Raw genomic sequence first — 25,006 nt, 5'->3', positions numbered from 1 at the left:
TTCCAGCACCTGCCTTGGCCAAAGCCAGAATGTGAGGCTCAGAGTGACTGCAGAGTCACTGTGCACAGCAGCACAAGGCAGGCTGGGAACCCAAGGCAGGGACATACCAGAGGAGCCTCCCTGTCCCCTCACAGTCCTATGGGTCTTGTCTCCCAGAGCTTCCCCTGAGGGCAGAGCTGACTGTCAAGACCAGTGATTGGAATGTCCCTCAACGTCTCTGAGAACCTTTTTCTTCCTCCCTAGACAGGGAGCCCACAGTGTGTAGCATAGGTGGCAACACAACCAGAGCCTGTTCCCTTTGAAAGTAACCATACCGGGCCTGGCGGCGTGGCCTGGCGGCTAAAGTCCTCACCTTGAAAGCCCCAGGATCCCATATGGGCTCCGGTTCTAATCCCGGCAGCTCCACTTCCCATCCAGCTCTCTGCTTGTGACCTGGGAAAGCAGTTGAGGACGGCCCAAGGCTTTGGGACCCTGCACCCACGTGAGAGACCCGGAAGAGGTTCCTGGATCCCGGCTTCGGATTGGCGCAGCACCGGCCCGTTGCGGCTCACTTGGGGAGTGAAACATTGGATGGAAGATCTTCCTCTCTGTCTCTCCTCCTCTCTGTATATCCGGCTTTCCAATAATAATAAAATCTTTAAAAAAAAAAAAAGAAAGAAAGTAACCATACTGCTATTTAGTGAGTCATTTCATAATTAAGAGTTGTTGATTCCAATCTTTTTAACCTATTAATCTTTTTGAAGGATAATAGCATCCTCTGGCTTAATTTTTAATTGGCTTTCAGTTCAAAGTAGAGCTTGTAAAGAAATTAGTGAAATTGGATCTGTTACAATAACACTGCCAGTTTCTTATTTTATTTTATTTTCTTCTTTTTTATTTATTCTAATGTGCAGCAATTCTACCTTTGAGAAGTCAGGCCTCCCTAGGCACAGGGTCTGGTACCTGTGATACAGGGGCTGAAATGGATTTTTCAGAGCAAGGGCTGCGATAGGGCATCAGACAAGAGGCCAGCAGCTGCCGGTGCTCCTGATCTGTCACAGGGGTGTGCGATCTCAGGGTACCCCGGCTCCTCCCTACGGAATGGGAACAGAGGTCATCCCGCATAAGCTTCTGTGGGAGCTAGGTGAGGTACTTACGCCCTGAGCCCATGAGCCCTTGCAACAGACATAGCAGAGAGTCTGCCCAACATCCTGCCCAGTCCCCAGGGCTATACTGGCCCACAAAGCACGCTGGCCAGTGGACCCAGGAAGCAGCAGGTCTCTAACACCTGTTGGCTGCCCCTCGGACTTCACAGTCAGTTCACTTCTTAAATAACAATACCCTGGACCACAGAGCTCCATCTGGTGGTGTGCACCCCTGTCTGTCCCACCTTCAGGTGCTGATTGTTCTTGGGGAATGCTGCCCTCCTGCCCCTGGAAGGGAACCAGTTTGAGGGCAGCAAGGCAGAAGTGGCCATCAGAGCCCCTCCAAGGACTCTCCCTGCCCAATTGTGAAAGGGGCCAAGCAAAAGGCAGTTTTCCCAGGGCTGGGGAGAGCTGAGACTGAGTGAGGGGGAGTGTGACAGAGTGTGCACATGGAATAGCTTCTGCCCTGGAAAACTGAGTGCACAAACAAGGGAATGCCCATCCAGCTCCCTGTCTGTGGCCTGGGAAAGCAGTGGAGGACGGCCCAATGCATTGGGACCCTGCACCCACGTGGGAGACCTGGAAGAGGTTCCTGGTTCCCGGCATCGGATCGGCGCGCACTGGCCGTTGCGGCTCACTTGGGGAGTGAATCATCAGATGGAAGATCTTCCTCCCTGTCTGTTCTCTTCTCTGTATATCTGACTTTGTAATAAAATAAATAAATCTTAAAAAAAATTTAAAAAAACAAACAAGGGAATGCATAATGGGGTTAGGGTGGGGAGCTCACTGGGGTGTAGATAAAAGTGGAATGAATTAAGGCACTGGGACCTCAGCGGCTGGACAGGCATTCCACTTGGGCTGCCTGTCACCATCCCATGCCCCAGAAGCCCCAAGCCTGGGCCAGGTCTTCCCTTGCTGGCCCAGATACCATGTATGCTCCCCTGACTTCCAGGAGCCAAGTCAAGTGTTTATTTTTAGCTTATTTCCCACCTCCTTCTCACTGCCCTCCCTTCCCTGCTGCCTTTTATAGCAGAGCCAGGCACAAGGAGGCTGGCTGGGCCACTCCTTCTGCAGGCCGGCTGTCTCCATGAATAAGGGTGAGAGGGAGCAGTGACTGCAGCAACATGCTGTACTCTGGCCTGGGCCTCTTCAGGGCTGGCTCTGAGCATGTGGCATTGAGTCTGCCTTCTCCAACCAGACCACCCTGCAGGGTGCCGTTGCTTTATTTTGATTGTTGCTTCTGGGAAGGGGTCTGCAGGCCAAAGATGGTAACAGTGAGCAGTGTTACTGAGTAGTGGTAACACCTTCAAGAAGCCCGATCTAGGATAACTGTGCACAGGCACCTAAAGAGGAGTCAGGGCAGCACTGCCTTGGCCTCGCCCTCAGTGTGGGCCCAGCTTCCCACCCAATGAAGCTGATGCTGAGGCTTGGAAATGGCTGTTGCTCATCTCCAGAACTCTTTTTTTTTTTAAAGATTTATTTATTTTTATTGCAAAGTCAGATATACATAGAGGAGGAGAGACAGAGAGGAAGATCTTCCATCTGATGATTTACTCCCCAAGTGACCGCAACGGCTGGTGCGCGCCAATCCAAAGCCAGGAACCAGGAACCTCTTCCGGGTCTCCCACATGGGTGCAGCATCCAAAGGCTTTGGGCCATGGTCCTCGACTGCTTTCCCAGGCCACAAGCAGAGAGCTGGATGGGAAGCAGGACTGCCCGGATTAGAACCAACGCCTATATGGGATTCTGGCGCATGCAAGGCGAGGACTTTAGCCACTAAGGCCATGCCACACTGGACCTGACCCTGTGGTTCTTATAATGGCCCATCCCTTTGACAAGGTTGCTGGCAAGAGCCTGAGAGTCTAGGGACCCAGAAGGAACAGCAGTGTCCCCACAGGGTAAGCCCGGGCACAGGTGTCAATGAGGCCCTGCTCTGGACTGCACTAATCCTCACTCCTCACCTGCTTCCTGGGTCAGAGCAGGGCACATCCTCACATCCTCTTTCTAACTGAGGCTCCCAGGAAACCTGCCCCCATCAGCCTGAGACCTGCAGAAATCACTCCCATGGGACTCAGGGCTGCCCACATAGGCAGCCAGGGCTGAGGCACTTAGACCTGACTTGTGGTATTCTAGTGGTCTGACTTGTGGTCTTCAGTAGGGATTGATACTTAGGTCATACTTGTAATGACCTACCTGTGGCTGGACCTGAAGCAGGATGATCAGCACTAACAGTGTTGGACTAAGCACCCAGACTTTAATCCCTATCCAGCTCTGAAAGCAGCAGAGCCCCTGGCCAAGGGTACCCTGCCACACACCTGTGGTCTGAGGAGCATTCCAGAGTCCCAGGGGCAGGAGGAAGCTTCTGCACGAGGGTCTTAATTAGCCTTGGCTAAGGAATGTGAGCGGAGAGGACTGCTCAGCCCTGCCCACAAGCAAAGTTTGTCCTGGCCAGCATCCCTTGCCCAGCACAGCCTTTGTTTGGGCAATGGTATAGAGGAAGATGTCAGATCTGAGAGCTAGGAGGCTGGGGAAAGCCCTGCCATTCCTATTCTGCCGCTGAGCTCAGCAGCTGGACCCCATTGCCAGTCCCCAAAGAGTGGTTCACTCCCTGAGGGTGCACCCCAACTTCCTCTGTATTGCTTGTAGCCTCCCGCCCCTGTGGTTATTCTCCTCTGGCCAGGTGAAGAGTTTTAGGGAAGGGGGGGTGTAAGGAAGGGACCCTTCTTATTCAGTTTGTTATTTTCATTTTGACCCTGTGTATGTTTGTCTTCAGGCTCCCTGTTTTTCTTCCTTAAGTTTCCAGAAGGACTCATGGAAATACTCTGAAGTACCTCAGTGTGTTTGTGATTTTCATCAGCTCCCTCTTCCATTTGCTTACAGAAAACAGAGTGGCTCTGTCTGAACTGCCAAACTAAGCGGCTGCTCGAGGGCAGCCTGGGAGAGCCGACGCCCATGCCGCTGTCCACCTCATCACAGCCCCCTGTGGGAGCCCCTCACCGTGCTCCTGGAGCATCCCCTCTGAAGCAGAAGGGGCCACAGGGGCCCACCCAACCATCTGGCCCACTGCCTGCCAAGGCCAGCCCCCAGCCCACCAAGGCCAGCCCCCAGGCCAAGCCCCCCAGAGCTTCTGAACCCAGCAAGACCCCAAGCAGTGCCCAGGAAAAGAAGCCAGGAGCCCCAGCAAAAGCTACGACTGTGCCGAAGCCGCCACCAGAAGCAACCCCGCCCACCGGGACGCCTAAAGTCAAGAGTGGGGTGAGGAGGAATGAACCTGCCACCCCCGTCGCCAAGGCAGTTCCAGAAGCCCCCAAGGGTGGGGAAGCAGAGGTCAGTCCCTTCACTCTCATGAGCCCTAGCTCCCTGAGGGGATGGTCTCGGGAGAAGCTTGCCTCCCTGGGGGACCAGGGATGTCAGCTGGGTCAGGAGACATGGAGGAGGACAGGGATGTCCCAGCAAAGGGAAAGTGAAAATGAAGCCCTGGCAAGCCTGGAGGCTCTGAAATGGAGAGTGGCCCTGCATCTGACACCTTGCTGGATGCTTTGTTGAGTTTTGACACCCTTTGTTCTAGTAAAGTTTCTCTTCGAATCTAATGCTGCTTGAGGCTTGCCATGGAAGCTGTAAGTCATCTACGGACAGGGACATGGGCTGGGTGGTGGGCCCTAGACCCTTGGAAGATGGGGAGGCCCTTCCCCAGAGCCCTGGGATTGACAGGGAGGGCTGGGCTCTACCACAAGCTACCATGGGGAGTCAGTGTCTGTTCTTGACCTGCTGCAGGAACCGGTGGGCAAGCCTTACTCTCAGGACCTGTCGCGGAGCCCACAGAGCCTCAGTGACACAGGCTATTCTTCTGACGGCATCTCCAGCTCCCAAAGCGAGATCACAGGTGTCGTGCAGCAGGAGGTGGAGCAGCTGGACAGTGCAGGGGTGACAGGGCCACGCCCGCCCAGTCCTGTGGAGCTCCACAAGGTGGGGAGCAGTGTACGTCCCCAGCTGGAGGCCCAGGGCCTGGCCCCCAGTGGCAGCGAGCGGAGCAAACTCCTCAGCAGCAGCGTCAGTGAGGAGCAGAAGCGGCGGCCCCATTCCCTGTCCATCATGCCCGAGGCCTTCGACTCTGATGAGGAGCTGGAGGACATCCTGGAGGAGGAGGACTCCCTGCAGTGGCAACGCCAGAGGGAGCAACAGGACACAGCTGAGTCGTCTGACGACTTTGGCAGCCAGCTGAGGCATGACTACGTGGAGGACAGCAGTGAGGGCGGCCTGTCCCCGGTCCCACCCCAGCCCCCAGCCCGAGCAGCAGAACTGACTGACGAAGAGTTCATGCGACGGCAGATCCTGGAGATGAGCGCCGAGGAAGACAACCTGGAGGACGATGACACTGCCACTCCTGGGCACAGCCTGGCCAAGCACGGCGCCCAGAAGGGCAGCTCCAGGACCAGGCCTGAACCTGGCCAAGAAGTAGCAGCACTGCCTAAGAGGCGCCTGCCCCATAATGCCACGACGGGCTATGAGGAGCTGCTGTCAGAGGGAGGCCCGCCAGAGGACACCGAAAGCAGCGGGGCATTGCAGGGTGGGCTCCGACGCTTCAAGACCATTGAACTCAACAGCACGGGCAGCTATGGCCACGAGCTGGACCTGGGCCAAGGCCCTGACCCCAGCCTTGACCGAGAGCCTGAGCTGGAGATGGAAAGCCTGACAGGCTCACCGGAGGACCGCTCCCGTGGGGAACACTCCTCCACCCTGCCCGCCTCCACACCCAGCTACACATCCGGCACTTCTCCCACTTCCCTGTCCTCACTTGAGGAGGACAGCGACAGCAGCCCCAGCCGCCGGCAGAGGCTAGAAGAAGCAAAACAACAGCGCAAGGCCCGGCACCGCTCTCACGGGCCCCTGCTGCCCACTATCGAGGACTCCTCAGAGGAAGAGGAGCTGCGGGAGGAAGAGGAACTGCTGCGAGAGCAGGAGAAGATGAGGGAGGTGGAGCAACAGCGCATCCGCAGTACAGCCCGCAAGACCCGGCGTGACAAGGAGGAGCTGCGGGCCCAGCGGCGGCGTGAGCGCTCCAAGACGCCACCCAGCAACCTGTCCCCAATTGAGGATGCTTCACCCACCGAAGAGCTGAGGCAAGCAGCTGAGATGGAGGAGCTGCACCGCTCCTCATGCTCCGAGTATTCACCCTCACCCTCCCTGGATTCGGAAGCCGAGGCGCTGGACGGCGCCCCCTCCCGCCTGTACAAGTCCGGTAGTGAGTATAACCTGCCCACCTTCATGTCCCTCTACTCACCAACTGAGACCCCCGTGGGCAGTGCCACCACTCCCAGCACCGGACGGCCCCTCAAGAGTGCCGAGGAGGCCTACGAGGAGATGATGAGAAAAGCTGAGCTGTTGCAGCGGCAGCAGGGCCAGGGCATGGCAGCCAAGGGGCCTCACGGAGGCCCCTCTCAGACCCCGGGCCCTCGGGGCCAGGGCTCCTTTGAGTATCAGGACACCCCAGACCGGGATTATGGCAGGGCCACTCAGCCTGCCCCTGAGGGTTCACCAGCTGGCCTGGGCAAGGCTGTGTATGAGGAGATCCTCCAGACGTCCCAGAGCATTGCGCGCATGCGACAGGCTTCCTCCAGGGACCTAGCCTTCGCTGAGGACAAGAGGAAGGAGAAGCAGTTCTTGAATGCTGAGAGCGCGTACATAGACCCCATGAAGCAGAATGGTGGCCCACTGACGCCCGGCACCAGTCCCACCCAGCTCGCTGCCCCTGTGTCCTTCTCTGCCTCCACTACCTCGGACAGTGGTGGAGGCCGAGTGATCCCTGATGTACGTGTCACTCAGCATTTCGCGAAGGAGCCTCAAGACACCCTCAGGCTACACAGCTCCTCTGCCTCCCCCAGTTCGGCCCCCAAGGAGGTAGGCATGTCTGTCTCCCAGGGCCCTGGGGCCCCAGCCACAACTGCAGCCCCTCCCTGCCCAGCTGGCCTGCCACGGGGATATATGACTCCGGCTTCTCCTGCTGGCTCTGAGCGTAGCCCTTCACCATCCTCTGCGGGCCATGCCTATGGCACAAGCCCCAGCACTGCAAACTATGGGTCCCAAACTGAAGAACTGCCCCCAGCCCCTAGTGGCCCTGCTGCAAGTGGACGTGCTGCCAGAGAGAAGCCCCTAAGCGGGACTGAAAGTGAAGGGGGCGCTCCACAGCCTTCCCGGGGTTATTCCTACTTTGCAGGGTCCAGCCCACCCATCTCCCCATCTTCCCCCTCAGAGAGTCCCACATTCTCCCCTGGCAGGCTGGGCCACAGGGCCACAGCAGAGTTCTCTACACAGACGCCAAGCCCAGCACCAGCCTTGGACATGCCACGGAGCCCCAGTGCTCCCACTCCAACCCCTATGGTAGCCCAGGGCACTCAGACACCACATAGGTCCAGCACGCCTCGTCTGGTGTGGCAGCAGTCCTCTCAGGAGGCACCCATTATGGTCATCACGCTGGCATCAGACGCCTCCAGCCAGACCAGGATGGTACATGCCAGTGCCTCCACCTCCCCGCCGAGCTCACCTACAGACACCCAGTCCACCGCCCACAGTTACAGCCAGACTACACCTCCCAATGGGTCTCAGATGCCTCCAGAGCCACCTGGGCCCCCTGGCTTCCCACGGGGGCCCAGTGCTGGTACAGATGGGCCCCTGGCCTTGTATGGCTGGGGCGCCCTTCCTGCCGAGAACATCTCCCTGTGCCGGATCTCCTCTGTCCCTGGGACCTCTAGGGTGGAGCCAGGCCCCAGGCCCCCTGGTAGTGCAGTGGTAGACCTCCGCACGGCTGTCAAGCCCACGCCCATCATCCTCACTGACCAGGGCATGGACCTGACCTCTCTGGCTGCAGAAGCAAGGAAGTATGGCCTCGCTCTGGATCCAGTTCCAGGACGGCAGTCGACTGCTGTGCAGCCTTTGGTCATCAACCTCAACGCCCAGGAGCAGACCCATGCCTTCCTTGGCACTGCCACCACCGTGAGCATCACCATGTCCTCCTCTGTGCTCATGGCTCAGCAGAAACAGCCTGTGGTCTATGGAGACCCCTTCCAGAGCCGGCTCGATTTTGGCCAGGGGGCAGGTAGCCCTGTGTGCCTGGCCCAGGTCAAGCAGGTAGAGCAAGCTGTCCAGACAGCCCCATACCGAGGGGGTGCCCGGGGAAGACCCAGGGAAGCCAAGTTTGCTAGGTATAACCTCCCCAACCAGGTAGCACCTCTGGCCAGAAGAGACGTTTTGATCACTCAGATGGGCACCACCCAGAGCGTTGGCCTCAAGGCAGGCCCAGTGCCAGAGCCTGGAGCTGAGCCCCACCGGGTCACTCCAGCAGAGCTGCGATCCCATGCCCTGCCAGGGGCCAGGAAGCCACACACGGTGGTGGTGCAGATGGGAGAGGGCCCGGCAGGCACCGTGACCACACTGCTCCCAGAGGAGCCAGCTGGGGCTCTGGACCTGACTGGGATGAGGCCTGAGAGCCAGCTGGCCTGCTGTGACATGGTCTACAAGTTCCCCTTCAGCAGCAGCTGTACTGGCGCCTTCCACCCCACCCCCAGTGCACCTGAAAAGAGCGGGTCAGAGACTGTGCCTCCTGGCCAAGGCAGTGGCCCCTTCTATGGTCCCCGGGACTCAGAGCTTCCTGAGCCCCCTATCTACCGGGCACAGGGGATCATGGGGCCTGGGCCCCACGAGGACCAGAGGCCCTACCCACAAGGCCTCCCCGGCCGGCTGTACTCCTCCATGTCTGACACCAATTTAGCTGAGGCTGGGCTTGGCTACCATGCCCACAGGATTGGGCAGCTCCTGCAGGGCTCTGGACGTGACTCGGCCCTAGACCTCAGCTCCCTGAAACACTCCTACAGCCTGGGCTTTGCAGATGGGCGCTACGTGGGGCAGGGCCTACAATATGGCTCCTTCACAGATCTCCGTCATCCCACAGATCTGACTCACCCACTCCCCATGCGGCGCTATAGCTCAGTGTCCAACATCTACTCAGACCACAGGTATGGTGCCCGGGGAGACGCAGTCGGTTTCCAGGAGGCCAGTCTGGCCCAGTACAGTGCCACCACAGCCCGTGAGATCAGCCGTATGTGTGCTGCCCTCAACTCCATGGACCAGTATGGTGGGCGACATGGCGGGGTTGGCAGTAGCCCTGACCTTGCACAGTACCACCAGCCCCAGCATGGGCCTGGGCTCAGTGCTCCACAGGGCCTGGCTCCCCTTAGACCTGGCTTCCTCGGTAACCCCACCTTCCCAGACAGCCATCCAAGCCCCGGGAACCTGACACAGTTTGGACCTGCAGCAGGCCAGGGACCAGCTGTCAGACAGCTGCTGCCATCCACAGCCACTGTGCGGGCCGCTGACGGCATGATCTATTCCACGATCAACACCCCGATTGCTGCAACACTGCCCATCACCACCCAGCCTGCCTCTGTACTGCGGCCCATGGTGCGTGGTGGCGTGTACAGGCCTTACACATCTGGTGGAGTCACAGCCGTGCCTCTCACCAGTCTGACACGTATGTCCATGATTGCTCCCCGGGTCCCTCTTGGGCCAACGGGGCTGTTGCGATACCCCGCGCCAGGGAGGTTCCCCATTGCTTCCAGTGTCACACCTGCTGAGGGGCCTGTCTACCTAGGGAAACCTGCTGCTGCCAAGGCCCCGGGCACTGGAGGCCCACCCAGGCCAGAGCCACCAGCAGGGACTGCACGGGAAGAGCCTGTTCCCACCACCACCCCAGCTGCTATTAAGGAGGCTGCCCCAGCCCCAGCTCCAGCCCCACTAGCTGGTCAGAAGCCGCCAGGAGATGCTGCTGCTCCTGGGGCTGGCAGTACAACACTCAGCCGGCCAGGACCTGAGAAGGAAGAACTATCCCAAGAGGAGAGGCAGAGGAAGCAGCAGGAGCAGCTGCTACAGCTGGAGCGGGAGCGAGTTGAGTTGGAGAAGCTGCGGCAGCTGCGGCTGCAAGAGGAGCTGGAGAGGGAGCGTGTGGAGCTCCAGAGGCACCGGGAGGAGGAGCAGCTGCTGGTGCAGCGGGAACTGCAGGAGCTGCAGACCATCAAGCAACACGTGCTGCAGCAGCAGCAGGAGGAACGCCAGGCCCAGTTTGCACTGCAGCGGGAGCAGCTAGCCCAGCAGCGCCTGCAGCTGGAGCAGATCCAGCAGCTGCAGCAGCAGCTGCAGCAGCAGCTAGAAGAACAAAAGCAGCGGCAGAAGGCCCCCTTCCCTGCAGCCTGTGAGGCACCTAGCCGAGGGCCTCCCCCAACTGCTCCTGAGCTGGCCCAGAATGGCCAGTATTGGCCACCCCTGAGCCACACGGCCTTCATTGCCGTGGCAGGGCCTGAGGTTCCTGGGCAGCCTCGTGAGCCTGTGCTTCACCGGGGTCTACCCAGCTCTGCCTCAGACATGTCGCTGCAGACCGAGGAACAGTGGGAGGCAGGCCGGGGGGGCATCAAGAAGCGGCACTCCATGCCACGCCTGCGGGATGCCTGTGAGTCCGAGCCAGGTCCGGAGCCTGGCACTGTTAGGAGGATCACAGACAGCAGCGTGCAGACGGACGATGAGGATGGGGAAGGCCGCTACCTGCTGACCCGGCGGCGCCGGACGCGGCGCAGTGCTGACTGCAGCGTGCAGACAGATGACGAGGATAACGCCGAGTGGGAGCAGCCGGTGCGCCGCCGCAGGGCCCGGGCTTCACGCCATTCTGACTCCACTTCTGATAGCAAACATGACACCACCGCCTCAACATCCACTGCTTCCACTGCCACTGCTGCTGCCAGGGCCACAAGCAGTGTGGGCATCCAGACCATCAGTGACTGCTCTGTGCAAACGGAGCCTGACCAGCTGCCCAGGGTCTCTCCAGCCATCCACATTACGGCTGCCACTGACCCCAAGGTGGAGATCATCAAGTATATATCGGCACCAGAGAAGACGGGGCGTGGGGAGAGCCTGGCTTGCCAGACGGAGCCCGATGCCCAGGTCCAGAGTGTAACTGGGACCCAGCTGGTCGGGCCAACTGCCATCAGCCCCTACCTGCCTGGCATCCAGATAGTCACCCCTGGGTCCCTGGGCAGATTTGAAAAAAAGAAGCCAGATCCCCTGGAGATTGGGTACCAGGCCCACCTACCCCCGGAGTCCCTCTCACAGCTCATGGGCCGCCAGCCTCCAAAGTCCCCTCAGGTCCTCTACTCACCAGTGTCACCCCTGTCCCCACACCGCCTGCTGGACACCTCCTTTGCTTCCAGCGAGAGACTGAACAAGGCTCACGTGAGTCCGCAGAAGCACTTCGCGGCTGAAAGCACTCTCCGTCAGCAGACACTGCCTCGCCCCATGAAGACCCTGCAGCGGTCCTTGTCTGACCCTAAGCCCCTCAGCCCCACCGCCGAGGAGTCTGCCAAAGAGAGATTCTCCCTCTACCAGCACCAGGGGGGGCTGGGTAGCCAGGTATGGGCACCGGGGCTGGTCCAGGGTGGGACAGGGATCTCCGCCTAGCTCGAGGGGCCCTGTAGGGAGGGGCCTCCCCTAGGGTGGGAGTGGAGCTTTCTCCGCCTCCAAAGGCTTGGGGGAGTCAAGGAGGTGGCCCCTGGATTCCTGTCTACCAGGGCCAACAGCCTGCCAGGGTGCCAGGGCCAATACAGATGGCACGTGGGCCTCACAGCCATTCCCTCAGACTCTCTAGAGACATCACTCTCTCCCTAGCATTGCCCCTTTACCGCCCATACCACCTCCCTCTCCAGGTCACTTCAGCCCTCAGCACCAATCTGGGCCATTTGGATTCCAGGCCTTATCTCTAAGAAGATCAGTAATACATCTCTGACTCCAGCCTGGCCTGGCTTCGGTTGCCTCACAGGAAGCCCCAGCCCAGGGGTCCAGTCCTTGAGGCCTATATCCCAGATACTACAGTGTGCTCCCTACTCCTACCTGGTCCTCAGATGATATACCTGCCTGCCCCTGCAGGAGCTCCAGGAGCATAAACTTGCTCTTCATGATGACTTTCACCATCGCTGATGCACTCAGGCCTGTGAGAGATGGCCTAGCTGTGGCATATAGCAGCAGTGAGGATAGGGGCTGTGAGAACCTCAGGCCAAGGACTCTGAGTGCCAGGCTGAGGAAGGTAGCTCCTGAGAGCTCCTGGAGGTTCCAGGACAAACCAGGTATTTGAGCTTTAGGGATAGAATAGAGACTGATAAGCTGGAGGCAGAGACCCTCGGTAAAGGAGATGGTGGCCAGAAGCATGGTTAGGTATGTAGCCCATGCTCTGGGTGTGATGCAGGGAGCAGAAAGGTAGGCAGGAAAGAGCCTGGTGTATGCAGGCCAGCAAAGTGGGTGGGATTGGGAGCATCGGCTCACAGGGAAAGCAAGGGACCCAGAGAATCCCTTGGGGGAACCCATCTGGGGCCAGGCCATGATGCACACTCATGGTGGTTGCCAAAATAAGGAAAGACAACAAAGAGAGGAGTTCAGAGAGTTAAATTTTTTTTTTTTTAAGATTTTATTATTATTGGAAAGCCGGAGAGACAGAGAGGAGGAGAGACAGAGAGGAAGAGTGAGCCGCAACGGGCCGGTGCGCACCGATATGATGCCAGGAACCAGGAACCTCTTCCAGGTCTCCCACGCGGGTGCAGGGTCCCAAAGCTTTGGGCCATCCTCAACTGCCTTCCCAGGCCACAAGCAGGGAGCTGGATGGGAAGTGGAACTGCCGAGATTAGAACCGGCACCCATATGGGATCCCGGGGAGTTGAAGGCGAGGACTTTAGCCGCTAGGCCACGCTGCCGGGCCCAGAGAGTTAAATTTATACTGTTGAAGCTTCACCCTTTGTTCCAAGATTTGGGGGACATGCTGTCACATCCCTAATGGATATGGAGGGAGCTGGGGGCTAGACCAAGAGTGCAGCCTAAAGGGTTGTCAGGAAATGTGATGCCGCAAAGCAATGCCAGAAAATGAGTGGATGATGCTGGGAGGACAGTTTCATAAGAAAGAGCAGCCAGGAAGGAGTCTGCAACAACTGGCCTGCCATCAGCAGGTGCCCTTGCCCATAGAACTCCAGCGATCCTCCAGGACCCATTCCATTCCTCCCATCCATGCCTCCTCAGTGACTACTAGGCCTTGGATCCCAAGCCCAACCTGTCACCACCCCATGGAGGTGCAAGGTAGAAAGCTCACTGGAGATGAGCAGGGACTCTCAAAGCCACTGTGTGCCAAGCCAGAGCTAGAAACTAGTATAAATGGACATCCTGTCCCTTCCCCACTCCCCACCCCCACTTCCCAGAGCTCTGGGGGAATGGAGGGCTGGGTCATGGGCCTTCTCTCACAGGTGAACAGGTGGGTAGGATAGGGTTTGAAGCTGCCTGGTAAATTAGGGCACCAAAAACCATGAAACCCAGCTCCTGTCCCAGCCCCAGCCAGACTCTTAGACCCCACTCCCTGCCAAGTCACCCACACCTCAGGTCTCAGTGCTGCCCACCCTTCCCTCTGTCTCAGGTGTCGGCGCTGCCACCCAACGGCCTGGTCCGCAAGGTGAAGCGGACACTGCCCAGCCCCCCTCCAGAGGAGGCCCACCTTCCCCTGGCTGGCCAGGCCCCCCAACAGCTGTACGCAGCCAGCCTGTTGCAGCGAGGGCTGGCGGGGCCCACCGCTGTCCCTGCTACCAAGGCCAGTCTGCTCCGGGAGCTGGACCGGGACCTGCGGCTGGTGGAGCATGAGTCCACCAAGCTGCGCAAGAAGCAGGCGGAACTGGATGAGGAGGAGAAGGAGATTGACGCCAAGCTCAAGTACCTGGAGCTGGGTATCACGCAGCGCAAAGAGTCTTTGGCCAAAGACCGGGGTGGCCGCGACTACCCACCCTTGCGTGGTCTTGGCGAGCATCGTGACTACCTGTCAGACAGTGAGCTCAACCAGCTGCGGCTCCAGGGCTGCGCCACTCCAGCTGCACCGTATGTGGACTTCCCTACTGCTGCCGCTGCTCCAACCCCTACCACTGCCTCAGGCCCCACTGCTTTCCAGCAGCCCCAGTTCCCACCACCGACTACACAGTACACTTCAGTCAGCAGTGGGCTGACCCAGAACGGATTCCCAGCCCACCAGGCACCCAGCTACCCCGGCCCCAACACATATCCAACATCTGCCTTTCCTCCTGGCACCAATTATCCACCTGAACCTGGCCTATCGATCCAGCAGGCTTTCCGTCCCACAGGCCACCATACAGCCCAAACAACAATGCCAACCACACAGAGTACCCACTTTCCAATTTCGGCTGAGAGCCGTGTCCCCCACCAGAAGCCACGCCAGACATCGCTGGCTGACTTGGAGCAGAAGTTGCCCACCAACTATGAGGTGATCGCCAGCCCCGTGGTGGCCATGTCTTCAGCCCCCAGTGAAACTAGCTACACTGGCCCAGCTGTGAGCAGCAGCTACGAACAGGGCAAGGGTCCCGAGCTGCCCCGGGCCAGTGACCGCAGCAGTGTGAGCCAGAGCCCAGTCCCTGCCTACCCTTCTGATTCACATTACACTAGTTTGGAGCAAAATGTTCCTCGGAACTATGTGATGATAGATGACATTAGTGAGCTAACCAAGGACAGCACCCCCACTGCCCCAGAGAGCCAGCGGCTGGATCCCATGGGACCAGGCAGCAGTGGGCGGCCAGGGAAGGAGCCTGGAGAGCCTGGTGCCCTTGAGGGGCCCACTCTGCCCTGCTGCTATGGCAGAGGGGAGGAAGAATCCGAGGAAGACTCCTATGACCCCCGTGGGAAGGCTGGCCACCACCGCGGTGTGGAGAGCAACGGCCGACCAGCCAGCACCCACTACTACAGTGACAGTGACTACAGACACGGGACTCGGGCAGAGAAGTATGGTCCAGGATCCTTGGGACCCAAGCATCCTGCTAAGAGCCTGGCCCCTGCTGCCGTCTCCTCTAAGCGCAGCAAGCACCGTAAGCAAGGCATGGAGCAAAAGATCTCCAAGTTTTCACCAATTGAAGAGGCCAGGGACGTGGAGTCAGACCTGGCCTCCTATCCCCCCTCTGCAGTCAGCAGCAGCCTAGCCTCCCGGGGCAGGAAGTTCCAAGACGAAATCACCTATGGGCTCAAGAAGAACGTGTACGAACAGCAGAGGTACTATGGGGTGTCCAGCCGAGATGCAGCCGAGGAGGATGACCGTGTATATGCTGGGAGCAGCCGGTCCCGGGTGGCATCTGCTTACAGTGGGGAGAGGCTGTCCAGCCATGACTTCAGTAGCCGAAGCAAGGGATACGAACGGGAGCGGGAGACTGCAGAGCGACTTCAAAAAGCAGGCCCCAAGCCCTCGTCCCTAAGCATGGCTCACAGCCGGGGACGACCCCCTATGCGGAGCCAGGTTTCTGAAGAGGAGAGTCCCGTTAGCCCCATGGGGCGACCTCGTCCTGCTGGGGGACCCCTACCTCCTGGGGATAGCTGCCCACAGTTCTGCTCCAGCCACTCCATGCCTGACGTCCAGGAGCACATCAAGGACGGGCCTCGGGCCCACACATATAAGCGTGAGGAGGGCTACATCCTGGATGACTCGCACTGCGTGGTGTCCGACAGCGAAGGTAATGGGAGCTGGGGGTGATTTCTGCGGATTCAACCTCTGGGGGGCCTGCCTGTGCCTGGGTTCCTGGGCCCTGAGATATCCCAGCAGGGGTCTGGCCTGTTGCCTCCTCCAGTGGGCCCTGCTGCAGGCTGCCCTTGTCTGCTACACCTGTACCCTCGTGCCCCCGGTTGTGGGAGGGCGGGTTGGAGGGTCTAGTGATCTGCTTGTGGCTGTGGTGTCCACACTCTGATTTCCTTGCATGGCTTCAGCTAGGCCTCCCCCTGCGGCCAGCCCGGGGGTTGATGGTATTCTGTTTTTGGTCTCTGAAGCGTATCACCTGGGCCAGGAGGAGACAGACTGGTTTGATAAGCCCCGGGATGCCCGCTCCGACCGGTTCAGGCACCATGGGGGCCACGCAGTCTCCTCCTCCCAGAAGCGAGGCCCTGCCAGGCACAGCTACCATGACTATGACGAGCCCCCTGAGGAGGGCCTGTGGCCTCCTGATGAGGGCGGCCCAGGCCGCCACGCCTCAGCCAAGGAACACCGGCACCACAGTGAGCACGGGCGGCACTCAGGCCGCCATGCTGGCGAGGAGCCGGGACGGCGTGCTGCCAAATCACACGGTCGGGACATGGGTCGCCACGAGGCCCGGCCTCACCCTCAGCCCAGCACTGCCCCAGCCATGCCGAAGAAGGGGCAACCTGCATACCCCAGCTCTGCAGAGTATTCCCAGCCACCACGCACCCCATCAGCATACCATCATGCCCCTGACAGCAAGAAGGGCTCCCGGCAGGCCCACTCTGGGCCCTCTGCCCTGCAGCCAAAGCCAGAACCCCAGGCGCAGCCACAAGCAGCTCCCAGTCGACAGACAACTCCAGGACCACAGCAGTCACAGCCACTACCATCCAGACAGCTGCCTTCGGGGGCGGCAGCACGCCAACCACAGGTGCAGCAGGCGCCTCAGCCGCAGCAGCCACTGCAGCAGCAGCAGCAAACTCCCCAGCAGGCACCATCACAGGCTCGACAGCAGCAGCAGAGCCAGCCATCTGCCAGGGGCCCAGGCCCTGCTGCCAGCCAGCCAGCAGGGAAGCCTCAACCAGGCCCCACAATAGCTGCAGGACCCCAGCCAGCAGGACTGGTGAGTAGGGCTGCTATGCATGGTGCATGGATCCTACCCAGGGTGGATACAACAACCGAAGCTTAGACATCTGGGTTCTAAGCTGGGTGCGGGTGATGGTGATAGGCAGAACCTCAGCTTTGGATTCTGTGTTGCAGCCACGGGCAGACCAAGCAAATGGCTCTAAAGCAACAGCCAAGGCTCCGCCACAGGGAAGGGCTCCTCAGGCCCAGGCAACGCCAGGACCTGCACCCACAGGTGAGCCTACCTTTTGGTTCTCTTGCTCATAGCTCAGAGTATGCAGACTCTTTCCCACACACACCTACCTGTGCCCCCAAGTCCTCCTTGAGGTGGACCTTCCCCCACATACTCACTCTGAGAAAATGTTCAGTGGGCTGCAGACCTCCCCAAAACTTGGAGGTTGCAATGAACCAATGGTATCACCAACACTGGGGCCTTGGGGCTCAGAAAGCTCTGGGTGGAGAACCCCAAAGGCCAGGCACAGTGAGCACGAGGCCAGGGCAATAGCTCCTAAGCTCTTCTTCCCTCCTTCTCTCTTCCTCCCTAGACAGCCGTGTTTGGAGTCTTTCATGCCTACTCTCAGTGTTTCTGGTTTCTTCTCCTCCCCCTCCCCCGCAGGTGTGAAGTCAGGAGCCAGACCTGGAGGCACCACCACAACTCCTGCGGGCCAGCCAGGTGCAGACGGGGAGAGTGTGTTCTCCAAGATCCTCCCAGGTGGGGCAGCAGAGCAAGCTGGCAAGCTGACTGAAGGTACGTGCTGCGGTGCCTGCCTTCGGCCAAGTCCACAGGGTAGCCTCTCCAGGGCCCCCATACTGGTAGAGTTGGGTCTGGGAGGGATTCCTGGGCTGCCACCCAGTGGTCCTGTGGACACTCCCTGTCTCAGGGACGGACCTTGCTTTCACTGCCCCATTGGCCCTGCCTGGGAGGAGGCTGGCCCAATTCCTTAATGCCTCTCTCCTCTTTCTATATCACAGCTGTCTCTGCTTTTGGCAAAAAATTCTCCTCGTTTTGGTGACCATGCCCAGCAGGGTGAGTACGAGCTGCCTGTTCCTGGCCTTTCCTGGGAAAGGTTTGAGGTACTGGGCGGTGTGGGGTAGGGGGAAGTGGCGTGGGTAGGGCGCTGAGCTTGTAGATCCCAGTAGATCTTCCAGGAGGAGCTAGTCTAGAGCAGGTGGCATGGCCTGAGTCACAGCATGATGTCTTTTCTACGACATGGAAGGATGAGGAGAGGGGAAGTCACCATGCTCAGAGTCCTGGTGTAGGGCTGGCAGGGTGGAGCTCTCAGCAGAAAAACAGGACCAGGATCCCCGTGTCCTTCTCACCCTCCTGTGTCCCTCCTCTCACAGCCGTGGGCTGGCATTCGGTTATAGGTGGGACCCATGGTGGCACTGCTCCCCACCAACCCTCCTCTATAAATGCTCCACAGGCTCTTGAAGGGATGAAGAGAGTTGGTAACATTGCTGTGGAAAAATCTCTGGAGTCAGAGATCTGGGCACAGCTCTGGACTCTGCGTATAACAGTGAGTTTGAGGGCCAGGGCGGGATGGACCAGAGGAAGGGGTGAAGGGCCGTAACTTGGTTGGCCACAGCCATGCAGTCCAAGTGTTCACTAGGACGGATGTGGTGGGCTTCCTTTAGCTGGAGTGTACCCAAAAGTTCCCAGGGAGACCAGGGCCTCTAGGCTAGCTAAGGTGGCAGTGCACAAGTCAGGTATAACCCTTGGGGAAGGATCCCACAGAGATCACTATGTCCCATAACTACTTGGGGTCTACACACTGAGCACTGAATCCAGTCCTGTGGGGGCAGGGCAGCCTGCAGCTCTTGTAGGCAAGATAGAAGAGTAGAATGAGCAGGGAGGCAGGCGGGGTGTGGGGGAGGAGTCCCCAAATAGACAGCCTCCATCCCAGCCTATCAGCCTGGGGAGAGGGAAGAAAGGGCCTAAGGACAGAAACCCTGGGCTGTGTGCACTGCAGTGCCATCTTCTGGCCTCAGCCCTGCCTGTGTCAGGGGCAGGGGAGGAAAGAGCATCCTCCAGCGTGGGCCAAGGGAGTAGGCTGACTATTGATACTGCTGCAGGCACAGCCAGGAGCCACCTCCCACTGTCCCACAGCCGTAGGACCCTTCTGTCCTTCCCATATTGGTAAGAAGACAAAAGTTTGGGCACCTCTCATGGTAGGTGGACAATAGGTCACTTCCAGGAAGTCCTGGGGTCTGCAGGAGCCCTTGCCCAGCCCTAGCCTAACCCAAAAGGCTCCTGTGTAGAGGAATGTTGGGTGGCCTGGGAAGGCCCAGGTTTCTGTCCATGCACTCAGCAGATGCTGGTCAAGCCCAGCTGGGTGCCAGGCCCCATTTCTGGCCCTGGGATCCAAGCTAAGTTGCCCCTCCCCCGCAAGCTGACAGTGAATAAATACACTGAGAAGTAAAAATGGAGTTGAAAAAAAAAGAAAATGGAAAGGTCATTTCTGAAGGCGATAAGGGTTTTTGAAGCTAGTACAACAGGGCTGTGGGAACCTGGGCCACAAGCCACTCTAGAGAATGTGGTCAGGGCCGTAGGAGCATGGAATGATGCAGGGGAGGGAAGAGGCGGATGAGAGAAGTGGCAGTGGGGAAGAGGGTGGCCAGGGTTGGAGGAAGAGATTCTGATGAGACAGGTAGGTCTCAGAGATGGGCAAAAACTGGCACAACAAGAGCTGTAGCAGAGGGGAGAGCTGGCCTGTTGCGAGGTCTAGGCGTGGGTCATTCACTAGGCTGGTTTTCATAGGCCCAGTGAAGCGCCTGTAATGTGTTCCAAGAGTCACTGGGCTGGCCCTGCCATGTTCCTGTTCTCACTGCCTGGGGCTCCATTGCTTTTCCTCTCATGTAGATGCTTCCCTAGGAACCGCCCTGGGAACCAGAAGTGGAGCTGAAGACAGAAAAGGAGGCACAGTCCAGGGCCCTGGTTCATGGCAGTGCCCACCTTGGATTAGGGACCAGGACCCCAGTGCAGAGGCAAAGGGAGCACAGTTGTAGCTTGGTTCTGAGGCCTACCACATGGTGTCGGGAAGCCGCTGACTATACCTGTGACTGAAAGAAGTCTCTCTCAAGTTCTAGCCTTGGGCTGATGATGGGGCTGAGTGGTCAACACTGCCGAGTGTCCATCTCCTAGTGTCCTTTCTAACAATTTCAGAGATGGGCTGGGAGAGGCTCACCATTGTAAACACAGTTCCATCTGCCTCACTCTTAAGCAAAACTCAAGAATTTCTGTTAGTAGAAAGAGATGTGCCTTTCTGGCTGAGTCAATTTTTCTATTTATTGCTTTGTTTAAGAGACAAACAGAGAGAATTCCCATTTGCTTGTTCACTCCCCCAAATGCATGCAAAGCTCAGGGCTGAGCTAGGTTGAAGCCAAGAACCAGGAACTTAACCCAGGTCTCCACATGGGTGGCTAGCACCCAACTTCCCAAGGCAAGGCCTAGGTGTGCTGCTTCCCAAGATGTGCAATAACAGAAGCAGAACTAGGACTCACACAGTGTGGGCCACAGGCATGCAAACCAAACTGCCATGCCACATGCCTGCCTCACGCCTTTGCATTTTGCATCAAAATGTGGTACTTGTCTCTACTAAGGGCTAGAGTGCCTGATCCTTCTCTCTTCCTGTCTTCTCTGTGTCCTCCAAGCTGCTCAAGTCCCCAATCCCCCAGGCCTCAGAGGTGTGGGACCCTGAAACCGAGACAGACAGTTGAGAGGAGTTGGAGGGTGTGAGAAGCAGCTATTCACAGTTCTTGACAAAACTCGTTTCTTTTCTTTCCTCCCTCCCTCCTTTTCTTTTCCAAGCATCTGCAATCTGGCGTGCCCTGGGTCCCAAGATTCATACCAGGTGGGATGCAGCAGACAGGCCACAGTGAGGATGGGAAGTTTTCTAACAGCAGCTGTCTGCGTGAAGCATCTGCTGGACCAGTGGGACCACTGGCTCTGGGGGACCCTTTGGTTGTCTTTCCAGAGACCCTGTTCTCCTCAGGGCACTGCCATGAGGCACCGCCATCGGCCGCTGGGTGGGAGGATCCCCTCTGCAAAAATCCCATCCCGCGGCCATCCTGCCCTAGTCCCACAGCCAACTTTTTGTGGCCTGGCCGGCCAGGCTTTCAATGAGTTATACACAGAGTTTGGACACACACTGCCCTCCCTCCGAGATGCCAGAAGTTTTTCCACAGCCTTGGAGAGGGGCTTTGCCTGAGGGCTGGGGGCCCTGGGCTCCGTTTCCTTCACATTCCAGCTGGCCCAGATTCCTCCGTGGCCCCAAGGCCCTGCCCCCTCACCCTGCCCTCTGGGTGACGCCGGAGCAGATCTCCATGTGGCCAGCATAGGGTTGGGAGCACTTTACAAACACTAGGACCTAACACTGTCTCATCGCTGAAAACAAGCGGCCATAGCACCGAAAAGCAGCGTGGGCGCCGGCTGAGGCTTCTCCCAGCCCCTGGGTGGCAGCGTGCTAGCACGCCAGCCATCACCTTAAAGCCATCCCCCCAGCCATTGTGAGCACCCCAGTGGCACCGCCATTGTTTCGACCAGCCGGCTCCTCCTTGTCCATACACCTGGAGATTTCTTTTGATTTTGAGAACAGCCTTAATCATTCCAGTTTGATTTACGTGTATACCTCATAAACATTTTTTCTTTGGCTTTTCTCTCCCTTTCTTCTCTTTGCTCACCCCCTTGCCTCTTCCTCCACCACCACCACCTTGTGACTGATGGTTTGGTTTCCTCTCTGCTCTGCCCCTGCTTAGCACAGGGAGAATGTTGACTTAGAAGCAATAGGGGGCAGCAGGCCACCAAGAGCACAACCCCAGGGCGAGGTCTAGGGAGGCCCCTCAGCCCGCCTCTGTTTACTGTGCAATCCCAGTCCTTCTTAAGCCATCACCAGTGAGTGTGCTCAGAGCAGAGGGGCCAGGGCTGCACCAGCCCTGGGAAAGGCCCAGAGCCCCCAAGGGGGGTTGTGTGTATGTCACACAGGCTTACCACAGGGTGGGCTGGGCGGCATTTCTCCCCAAGACCCTTCCCTTGGTGGGCGGTGATGGGGCTCCCTTCATCTTGGGCACAGCCACAAGTCTCATCTCTAATGTTCTATGCAATGAAATATAAACCCTCAAAGACAACTGTTAATATTTAATAAATTCCATGTTATGTATAAGGAGTTAATTGCAACCATGCAATTGAGAAACTGGATAGATAACATTCATATCACCCCCCACCCCGACCCCACCCTGCTCCCACTCTGTGTGTATGTGTGTTTGTGTGTATGTGTGTGTGTGTGTGTGTGTGTGTGTGTGCGCGCGCGCGCAACTCTCAGTCTGTGGCATGCTTGACCTGTGGCAGGACTCGCTGCTGCCAGGTGAGTCACCGCCTGTCCTGCAGTGGAGCATGCACAGCTCGCAGCCTCTTTGCACGATTTCATCCATTGGAAATGCTCGACCCTTTTGCTTGAAGTTCTTTTTTGCCTCTGAACCTCTCCTTCAGGAGCACTTGTAGATGATTTCTACCCACACTAGTGAGGACCTGTCAGAATCGCTGCCTGAGCAAGCTAGGCAGGATGAGGCCCCCACATACCTTACAGGTCTCTCAACCCAGAGGACAGGTAGAAGGGAATTGCTGGAGCTGACCCAGTGAGAGGAACCTATACAGGATGCATGCATGCGGACGTTCTGAAGGTTGGCTCCAGGGTTTTCAGCTATGTCACATCCCCCTCCTACCTGACCCCAAACTAGAGGCATCTGGCCACCCCTTTCTAGCAGGGTACTTGCATTCAGGGTTAGAGAGGCAGAGGTCAAAGACAGAACTTGGCTGTGCCCCTGGGAACCCCCAGCTCCTGGCTGCACCTGCTCCTTGCCTGAGAGCTTTGTGAACCCAGGAGAAACAGGCAAGGGAAACCAGGAGGTCAAGGAGTGCACAGGCAGAGAAAATGACCTGTCTATAGCTGCATTGGCTTCAAGTGAACTTTTGTGGGAAGCCTCTCAAGAACCAGACATATCAAGGGTCCTGTGTGGTCCTCTCTGCATCCCTCCCAGCAGTTGCTCCCCTTCCCTTTGTATCCCCACCTCTGAAGCCACCAACCCTGAGTGTGGCTGGCAGGGGCTGCCTGAAGCCTCAAGGCCCCAGCCTTCCCCACTAGAGCACTGATTGATACCACACATTGCTCACAATTTTCTGTGAAATCTGCCTACCCCTGCAGAGACAGATCCTGGCCCACCTCTGGTGCCTGTGGAGGGAACAGAAAGCTGCCAGCCTCCATGGGGAACATAAGATGCCTGCCTCCTGAGCTCTGGGACACCTGCCTCATCCCCCAAGATGAGGCCTGGGCTGAGGGTGGTGAGGGGCCAGGTCTGTGCAGGGATGTGCCTATCTACTTATGCTAGATACTTGGAGACCAATGCAGCAATCCCTTCTGCTGGGGGCCAAGAATGGGCTAGTAGTAGGTTCCAGGCCAGGAGCTAACAGTTGGTCAGCCTCCAGCAGGCCTAGTCTCAGGCTGTGAAGTGTTGTATTTTCAGCGAACTTCCTTTCTGGCTGAGGTCTCCAAACTTGAAATTTCTGACATCTGCCATTCCTCATGCCCTGCTGTATCCACAAGACCAGTCACTGCCTCTTTCTGTGAAGGTGGCTGATGCAGGTGTCTCAGACCTTGGGACCTCCCATGTGGTGCCTTGGGAAGTAGAGAACAGGCCTCTTTCCAAATGTGCAAGGGGTCTCTGGGAGGCAGTCCAGGCCTTCTCCACCCTCCCCCGGCCCTGCCCATGTCATTGCCTGCTTTGACCCATCCTCTTAGTGCTTGGGTGGATGGAGCATGAGGCCTCAGGGCCAACCATGAGAGGGCAGCAGCAGCAGCACCTGTGGCCTGTCTGCTAGAGTCTGGGGAGAAGGGAAGGGGTGGTTCCAGGCAGGTCCTTTGTTCAGACAGTGCGCTCTTGTCCCATTGGCTCCTTCTCTGTCCCGCCGCCATGCTGTAAATATGTGTCATTTTGGACTGCAAAAGGGTCAGAACAACAGGCCTTGTGAGCTGAAACTCCTTTGCGTGGCAGCAAACCTGCTGCTGTGCTCACTGGGGAGGCCCCGGAGCACCAATGGCAACCATGAGATACTGTGTGTGAGTGGGTGTGCGTGTGTCGGCCTCACTCAGCCTCTGGGGTCACATCAGCCCCTTCTCTCCCAGGGCAGCACCCTGGATAGCAGCGGCCATCAGCCTCTCCCTCTAGCTCCCTTGTCTTGTTTCCGAGCTCCCTCCCTCCTCCCTCTCTCCTTCTCTCCTTTCTTTGAGGGGGGAAAGAGTGCTGTACAAAGTCAAACAAACAAGTTTACAGTTGTAAGTGCAATGACCCGAGTCCTCCACACAACCTTGTGAATTGTGCGCCGTCCTCCCATGCTCCGTGAGAACTCGTGGTCCTTTTCCGTGTCCCTCCCCCTGTATTGTGACAAGGTAATTCTGTGGTATCAGAATAAAAGGACTTGATATAAACAACATACAAGCTGTCTCTGGGTTGGTTTCTAAAGTTGAAAAGGAGCCAAATCACCAAATGTGTGTCCTGGTTAGAGGGAGCTTGGGGGAGGGAGAATGAAAACAGGACCCTGATGGAGCCCACACAGCTATCTGCAGACCTTGCTCTGCCAACCACCCCCGGCCTCCACCTATTTTTTTTTTTAAAGATTTATTTCATTTATTTATTTTAAAAGATTTATTTATTTTTATTGCAAAGTCAGACATACAGAGAGGAGGAGACACAGAGAGGAAGATCTTCCATCCGATGATTCACTCCTCAAGTGACCGCAACGGCCGGTGCTGCACCAATCTGAAGCCGGGAACCAGGAACTTCTTCCAGGTCTCCCACATGGGTGCAGGGTCCCAAGGCTTGGGGCCATCCCCGACTGTCTTCCCCGGCCACAAGCAGGGAGCTGGATGGAAAATGGAGCTGCCAGGATCAAAACCAGCACCCATATGGGATCCTGGGTGCTCAAGGGGAGGACCTTAGCAGCTAGGCCACCACACCTGGCCCAAGATTTATTTTATTTTTATCGGAATGTCAAATATACAAAGGAGGAGAGACAGAGAGGAAGATCTTCCATCTGCTGATTATCTCCCCAAGTGGCCACAATGGCCAGAGCTGAGCCTATCCAAAGCCAGGAGCCAGGAGCTTCTTCTGGGTCTCCCATGTGGGTGCAGGCTCCCAAGGG

The 25,006-nt window shown here is 57.9% G+C and overlaps 1 protein-coding gene across 1 annotated transcript in view; it reads left to right on the top strand.

The window, feature by feature from the left end:
- BSN (bassoon presynaptic cytomatrix protein) overlaps window positions 1-24,288 on the top strand; it is an 89,310-nt gene extending 65,022 nt beyond the window's left edge. Inside the window, exons 4-12 of the mRNA XM_058678663.1 lie at window positions 4,005-4,451; window positions 4,899-11,573; window positions 13,612-15,694; window positions 16,005-16,813; window positions 16,951-17,050; window positions 17,432-17,563; window positions 17,788-17,842; window positions 18,240-18,332; window positions 20,624-24,288. Coding sequence (XP_058534646.1) covers window positions 4,005-4,451; window positions 4,899-11,573; window positions 13,612-15,694; window positions 16,005-16,813; window positions 16,951-17,050; window positions 17,432-17,563; window positions 17,788-17,828 — 10,287 coding nt within the window. The 3' untranslated portion in view covers window positions 17,829-17,842; window positions 18,240-18,332; window positions 20,624-24,288. The remainder of the gene's footprint in view (window positions 1-4,004; window positions 4,452-4,898; window positions 11,574-13,611; window positions 15,695-16,004; window positions 16,814-16,950; window positions 17,051-17,431; window positions 17,564-17,787; window positions 17,843-18,239; window positions 18,333-20,623) is intronic.
- The last annotated feature ends 718 nt before the right edge of the window (window positions 24,289-25,006 follow it).

Source organism: Ochotona princeps, chromosome 21, assembly GCF_030435755.1.
Source record: "Ochotona princeps isolate mOchPri1 chromosome 21, mOchPri1.hap1, whole genome shotgun sequence".
In the NCBI taxonomy this organism is placed as follows: Eukaryota; Metazoa; Chordata; class Mammalia; order Lagomorpha; family Ochotonidae; genus Ochotona; species Ochotona princeps.
This window is presented reverse-complemented; position numbering and strand designations above follow the sequence as displayed.